General features: G+C 42.2%; 1 protein-coding gene across 1 annotated transcript; it reads right to left on the reverse strand.

Annotated features, from left to right (window-relative positions):
- Nucleotides 1-300: 300 nt before the first annotated feature.
- Nucleotides 301-6,954, reverse strand: GJA10 (gap junction protein alpha 10). The gene is made up of 2 exons (XM_039232187.1): nucleotides 5,518-6,954; nucleotides 301-413 (listed from the first exon to the last, which is right to left on the reverse strand). Exons 1-2 carry the CDS (start codon nucleotides 6,952-6,954, stop codon nucleotides 375-377), a joined length of 1,476 nt encoding a protein of 491 aa, XP_039088118.1. The 3' UTR covers nucleotides 301-374.
- Nucleotides 6,955-7,539: the final 585 nt, after the last annotated feature.

Genomic DNA, 7,539 nt, shown 5'->3' on the forward strand with positions numbered 1-7,539 from the left:
GCTGCTGGATGGGGGAAAGACAGCCTCTCCTCAGTCCTTCTCCTTTCAGAGTGGCAGCAGCTTTTACCTCTGGATTTTCTCTCATGGTGCGTACTTCCTCGCTGCCTAATCCTGCCCTGCTCAAGAGATCAGACCTGCCTCAGGCCATGAGGCCAGGTGGGGCAGTGAGGTTGATCCCAGTCCCATCAGGGAAGGGTCTCCTGTGGAGGCCGGCCCAGTTGGGTGCACCCTGTACACACGCATCGCCTGGTGGGTGTCTCTGTGGAGGGAATGGTTCCCACAGTTCTTCATGCGGTTTGAGCTAACAAAGGTGCAACTTTTCTCCTGCAGGTGCTGGTTGCTCCTTGGTCCATTTTTCTGGCCCCAGGCATGAGTTATTTTTTCATAATAGATGAAAGTTCTAGAAGCATGTTCTGAAAGAGATAGGAAACAAGACAAACAAACATAGACTCAAAGGGCTTGTAAACGTCAGTCCTGCACACTCACCTAGGACCTTGTATATGTCACAGATACCAGGGAGCCAATCAAAACCTATAAGTTGACCCAGAGATGAATGCCCATGGAAGAGGTTCTATTCCCTGAAAGCTCTGATCCCACCTGCCATCTTCTTATCCTTCCCCAGTTGTTTTTATCCAAAATCCAAGTCTAAAACTATAAGCCAACCTTTTCCAAAGCTTTATCTTTGCCCCTTTTACAATTAGCCAGATTTTTTACTTTGTATAATATGGAACGTGATCCAACATGGCATATTCTATTTTGCAGTAATCTATCCTTGACCCTAAAAATATGCTGCACTTAGGCTTCCTTGTGCAGAAAGAGCAAGAAGTAGCAACAAAGTATAGAAGAAGGAACTTGATTTGAGTGACACAGGCTTGGGATAAAATTCCAGCTCATTCACTCATCTGGTAAATATTAATTTGTGTCCCTGCTGTGTCCCAAGGACAATGATTCATCATATCCTAATTGTATGACTTTGGGCAAGTTATCTATTTCTTTATCCATAAAATGGAAATAATTACAGAGTTACAGAGAGGAAGCCCATGACAGTGTCTAGACCACCATTAGGCTCTTAATGAAGTGAGTATCTTTCTCCTCTTCTTTAGATTCTTTTTTAATTGTTATATAAAACTTCTCAGCCAAAGGGCTCAAAAAATTAGTACAACCCATCCTCAAACATCCATCCAGTAGTCTTTGTTAATGTTGAGTCAAAAAAAGACCTTCTTTCTCTTTTTTAATGTTTATTTATTTTGAGAGAGAGAGAGAGAGAAAGAGAGCAAGCAGGAGCAGGAGAGGGGCAGAGAGAGGGAGAGAGAGAATCCCATGCAGGCTCCATGCTCAGTGTGGAGTCTGACTCAGGGCTCAAGCTCAAAACCACAAGATCATGACCTGAGCCAAAATCAAGAGTCAGATGCTTAACTGACCAAGCCACCCGTGTGCACCAAGACCTTCTCAAATGAGACAAATAATCTAGAAGTAATAGAGATTTTATATTTAATAGTAAAAATTCAAAGATGCCATAAACAGGGATAAGAGACAGCAGACTGGGAGAAAAATCTTTGTTATATTTAACAAAGAGTTAAATATAATACCGTATAAGAGCTCCTAGAAATCAGAAGAAAGACAAATATCCCAACAGAAAAGATAGGCAAGGATCATTCATAGTAGAAATACAAATGATTAATAAACATGAACAACCTTACTGGTAATTACAGATGTAAATTAAAATGAAGGGAAACACGTTTAGTTCATCAGATGGGGGGGTGGGGATGCAGAAGATAGTGGCTGGTATGAACAAGAATGTGGGAAAAGATGTACCAATGTGCTGGTAAGAAAATAAATTGGTCCTTCCTGAGCAAAAATTTTCAGCATCTATCAAAATATAAAACATGTGGGTCGCCTGGGTGGCTTAGTCAGTTAAGCGTCCGACTTTCGCTTAGGTCATGATCTCGCGGTTCGTGGGTTCGAGCCCCATGTCGGGCTCTGTGCTGACTGCCAGCTCAGAGCCTGGAGCCTGTTTCAGAGTCTGTGACTCCCTCTCTCTCTGACCCTCCCCTGCTCACGCTGTCTCTCTCTCTCTCTCTCCTAGAAATAAATAAAACATTAAAAAAAATTTTTTTAAATATATAAAACATGTATGCCCATTAAAACCAACAATTCCACTTCTGGATACCTATTAAAGATATATGTATGAAACATTCACTGCAACATTGTGTGCAGGAGAAACAAGTTAGACAGCTAACTGGCCATCAAGTATCTTATGGTGCATTGATACCATACAAAAGCATGAATTGTAAAAAGCAGTTTACAGACCATATTTTGACATTGGGTGATTATAATGCTGTTTCCTGCACTAATTTCAAGTTGAAGATCCCTCTGTTGGCAAGAAGCATGATGTGTCAGCCACAGTGCTCTGGAGTTGACAGCTGTAGTCTCAATCCCCAAGTCTTCCTGCCAACCCTGTAAGAAGCTTGGGGGAAAGTGACCATAAGTAGGAAAGCTCTGTGTCCAAAGACCTCATTTGTAATTTTCAGAAACATTTAAAAAACAAAAAATCAAAAAACAGGAGAAAGTGGAAGGCAAAAAAAGAAAGGAGGCCTGTCATCTTCATCATCTTTTCTCCAAACTCACAAAAATGGCTGGCCTCTCCCAAAAGATAATATGGAAGATTAAGAAAATCTATCTTAGGGGCGCCTGGGTGGCTCAGTTTGTTGGTGTCTGACTTCAGCTCAGGTCATGATCTCACCCCTCATGGGTTCAAGCCCCACGTCAGGCTCTGTGCTGATGGCTCGGAGCCTGGAGCCTGCTTTGGATTCTGTGTCTCCCTCTCTCTGCCGCTTCCCCACTCACACTCTATCTCTCTTTCAAAAATGAATAAGTGTTTAAAAAAAATTTTTAAACAGAAAATCTATCTGAACTAAACACTGCCATTTCTCCCTCAATTTTCTGACAAAACAAATGCTCTTCTCACATGGAAGCAGGTACAAGAGAGGGAAAATGATTAAACCTGTCTTGCTGACTTCACAGTGTAAGTAAGAAGCACTAGTCACTGGCAATTACTCAAAAAAAAAAAAAAAAAAGTGATTCTTGACCCTGGCTGCACATTGCAATCACCATGAGAGTTTAAAAAATACTAATCCTAGGGGTGCACCTGGGTGGCTCAGTTGGTTAAGCATCCGGCTTCAGCTCAAGTCATGATCTCATGGTTCGTGGGTTCGAGCCCGGGGTCAGGCTCTGTGCTAACAGCTAGCTCAGAGCCTGGAGCTTGTCTTAGGATTCTGTATCTCCCTCTCTCTCTGACTCTCCCTTGCTCACGCTATCTCCATCCATCTCTCTTTCAAAAATAAATAAAAGACATTTTAAAAAATTTAAATACTAACCCTACAGGCACTTGGCTGGCTCAGTAGAACACGTGACTCTTGATCTTTGAATCAGGGAGTATTCATATATATATGTATGTATATACACATATACATACACATACACACACATATATACGTATACAGTAAAACCTTGGTTACAAGCACAATTCATTCCAGAAACATGCTTATAATCCAAAGCACTTGTATATCAAAGCAAATTTCAAGAACCATTGACTCAGTTGTGATCATGTGATACTCAGCATCATGTACTACTCATATTGCAAGACATCACTCATTTATAAAGTTAAAATTTATTAGAAATGTTTGCTCATCTTGTGGAACAATTGCAGAACAATTTACTCACATTCCAAGATTTTACTGTATAGAGCTTACATATATATACACACACATATACACACACACACATACATACATACAAACATACATACTGATCCTGCATTCCCCTGCCCCAGAGATTTTGGGTTAAATGGAAAAGGATGGGTCCTGGGCATGACACTTTTTAAGGCTCCCAGATAACTAACTCGTGGCCAGGGTTGAGAACGCTGCTGTAGTTTGTTATGGGGTTCCAAGTAGCCACACTCTGATCTTAAACATAGTCTCCTGAGTATATGGCGGGTCACTGCCAAGAAATAAATATCCATTTGAAAGAAGTATTATAGGAAAAGGCTGGGTAGGATGATGATTCCTCAAGATACGGCTTTAGTGCAGTAACAAAATATCTCTAAACACAGGGAGATATGGAACTGAGATACAGATTCAGTCATCATAGATTTAATCATTATTAACAGGAAAAAGCAAGTGTGTAAATTCAACCAAATGAGCTCAACTAGGGGGAGTTTCTTTTTAATGAAAAAAAAAAACCTTTTTTGGAGCATCTGGATGGTTCAGTCGGTTAAGTGCCCAACTTTGGCTTAGGTCATGACCTCAGGCCCCATATCAGGCTCTGTGCTGATGGCTCAGAGCCTGGAGCCTGCTTTGGATTCTGTCTTCCTCTCTCTCTGCCTCTCTCTCTCTCTCTCAAAAATAAATAAACATTAAAAAAAAAACGTTCAAATCTATTAGGAGCAGTGGATAAAGCAAATGTCATTTTTTTCTTTTTCTTTTTTCCAGAACTGAGAAGAGTCCACGGTAAACATCCATTATGTCTTAATAATGGCCAGGAAATGCTTATTCCACACTGGCTTTCAGAGAACAGAATTAAAATCAATACATTATTGATTTAGCTTTTGCAAATATATCATCAAATATTCGTATATGACTTTTAAATGCCAGAGCTATTAAAACAATGGGGCACACCCTCCTTTAGTGAGACCAGGGCAACTCAAGGTTACAAACACTCCCTCTTCTGATCCATTTTCCCACACTATGATAAAGAGCTTTCTAAAATGTAATGCTAATCCCATCACTCCTCTGCTGCACACCCTCTATGGGTTCTCCATTGCCTTCCCACAAGCCTCCGTGACCCTTCTCCAGCCTCCCCTCTCCATAGTCTTCCTACCACCCACTGCTCCAGCCACAGGTAGCTCCCCAGACAGCCCTGCTGTGTCACATCTCTCAGCCTTTGTCTATGCTGCTCCCTGTATTTGGATGGCCGCCTTTCATGGCCAGTCCTCCTAGGTCTGGAGAAACTGACTACATCTTCCAAGACTCAATTCAACAGCAACCAAAAAAAAAAAAAAAACAAAAAATAAAAAAATAAAAATAAAAACCTCATTTCGAAAGTAACTTCAACAATGAAGCTTTTCCTGACTGATTCATAAAGAATTGACCACTCAACCACTCCCTCCTTTGCACTTCTTCTAACTTGGTACCTTACACTTGATCACATTTATGTTTATCTGTCTAACTTCCGCATCTAGACTCTGAGCCCTTTGATGGGAGAGACAGTATTTTATCCATTTATAAACCCAGCACTTGCAAGATGGAATGATATAAAGTAAGTGCTCAGTAAGTTTATTTCATGAACTGAATTACCTGAATGTATTGAATGACTGGATACAACCCTCCATAAATTAACCTCCCTCACCTCTCTCTCTCAACACACATGTATAAATACCAGGAAACTGGAAAGGGAAGGCTAAGAAGTAGCCAGAGTGGAACATCTCTTGTAATAGTTCTATGATCAGTCCTTACTTACCATTGATGTTCTATACCCAGTGGCTGAAGGCAGAAGTGAGGTACTATTTTCCCGGTGCAGAAGATCCAAGCAAGAGCTGTTCCAAGTACTGGAGCTTTTTGAGTCACTGTGCAACTGCCCCTTTTCAGACAGCAACCTGGACAGAAAGCTGGCCTTGCGACTGTCCAGGTGAGATCTGTCTGTCCAGACCCCACTCTCTCTCACACTGCCATCACTGTCTCTACAGTAACTGTGAAAATCTGTGAGAGGCCCTCCTGAGGGTCGTAGATCCTGGGGCTGCTCCCAGGTTCCTGTTGCATAGGATGGGCAGTGTCTAGGAGCCATCTCTGTACCCAGCCAGGACTGGGACTTTGCATTTTCTAAGCCAAAGGAATGGTCTGGTTGCTGTCCCAGGTGCTGAATTTGAGTACTGTCATCCCAGGGCCATGGGCTGTGGACATGGAGCTGTCCACTGTGCTGATCCTTCTCAGCCCACTCTTTTTTAATACAGCAAGGGTCTACTTCGAACTGCCTGCGCTGTAGGCTTTGACATGTGGTTTTAGACTTCAGCACATTGACTTGAAAGACTTGCTGTTGATTGTTGGCTTGAAGTAAAGAGATTCTTTTAGGCAAGGGAGAGCAAATCATACAAGGCTGGGCCATTGAATATTTTTTTAAATGGAATGGTGTGCCACTTTCATCCTCAATGTCCTCACTGCTGGATTTCTCATAAAGTGCCCTCATGATTTTCCTGATTCCCAGATGAAATATTTCCAGTACATTAAGGAACAAAGAGATGGCTGCAATGCTGTGCATAAAGAGCATGAAAATTGTCTTCTCTGTGGGCCTGGATACAAAGCAATCCACTGCATTAGGGCAAGGAGGTTGAGTGCATTTGTAAAGAGGATGCATTTGAAACCCATAGAGAACATACTGTCCTATCATGAACCCTATTTCCAGCACAGATCTCATCAAGATGTGTAAGACATAAGTACGTAGCAGACATCCTTTCAGAGGGACTTTATGGATTCTCTTCTGCTCCTCTAATCTCTTCAGCTCTCTGTCTATCCTCTGTTGTTCCTCCATTTCAAGCTCTGGATTCTCCATCTGGACTTTAAGGTGTGACTTTTTCCTCTGCCTCTCCTTTTCAAAGGCCCTGAGTCTATAAAGTGCATGGCCCATATACACCAGAGAAGGAGAAGACACAAAGATGATCTGTAAAACCCAGAACCTGATCAAAGAGATGGGGAAAGCATCATCATAACAGATATTGTTGCAACCTGGCTGCTGGGTGTTGCAGGCAAATGCTGACTGTTCATCATCCCAGACATCTTCAGCAGCCACGCCGAGTACCAGCATTCGGAAAATGAAGAGAATGGTCAGCCAGATTTTCCCCACTATGGTTGAGTGGGAGTGAACTTCCTCTAGGATGCCGCCCAGTAAATTCCAGTCCCCCATGGTAAGAGATTAATGTCTGAAACATACAGAAAACACTGAAGTTAATAGCACCCATGGATATAATGTATAAAGACACAGGCTCATCAACAAAGATTCTTTTTTCATGTCAGAAAAGCTATGAAGGATTTTCCAGACCTACATACAAAACAATCCACTGCAGAGGAGGGGGGCAAGATGGCGGAGAAGTAGGGAGCTCTGTCCATTGCACTCGCCCCCATATCTCACACGGAAAAGATCTGAAGCCATAGGAAACCTTACAGAACCCAAGAGATTGGGAGGAAAAGGATGCAGAATCCACTGAGAAAGCCTTCTAATGTGAGTGCGAACTGGGGAAGATAAAATCTGTCTGGGATCAGAGACTCCAGGGACGGGGGCGATCCCCCTTTGCGGGGAGTGAGAGGGGAAAAAGAGAAGAGTCCAAAACTACTCAAGATATGGTCCCTGTCATCAAGAGCAAAAATAAATTGTTGGGACCTCATCAAGATTAAAAGCTTCTGCACAGCCAAGGAAACAACCCAGAAAATTAATAGGCAACCAACGGAATGGGAAAAGATAGTTGCAAATGACATATCAGATAAAGGGCTA

The sequence above is a fragment of the Hyaena hyaena genome, unplaced genomic scaffold, assembly GCF_003009895.1.
Source record: "Hyaena hyaena isolate Hyena2069 unplaced genomic scaffold, ASM300989v1 scaffold_66, whole genome shotgun sequence".
Lineage (NCBI taxonomy): Eukaryota > Metazoa > Chordata > Mammalia > Carnivora > Hyaenidae > Hyaena > Hyaena hyaena.

What these genes read in the sequence shown, in the direction of transcription:
- GJA10 (XM_039232187.1), bottom strand. Translation starts at nt 6,954, where the DNA reads ATGGGGGACTGGAATTTACTGGGCGGCATCCTAGAGGAAGTTCACTCC. An exon ending in CTGGGTATAGAACATCAATG is followed by an intron (nt 414 to 5,517) that starts GTAAGTAAGGAC and finishes TATCTCTTTCAG; the next exon opens with AACATGCTTCTAGAACTTTC.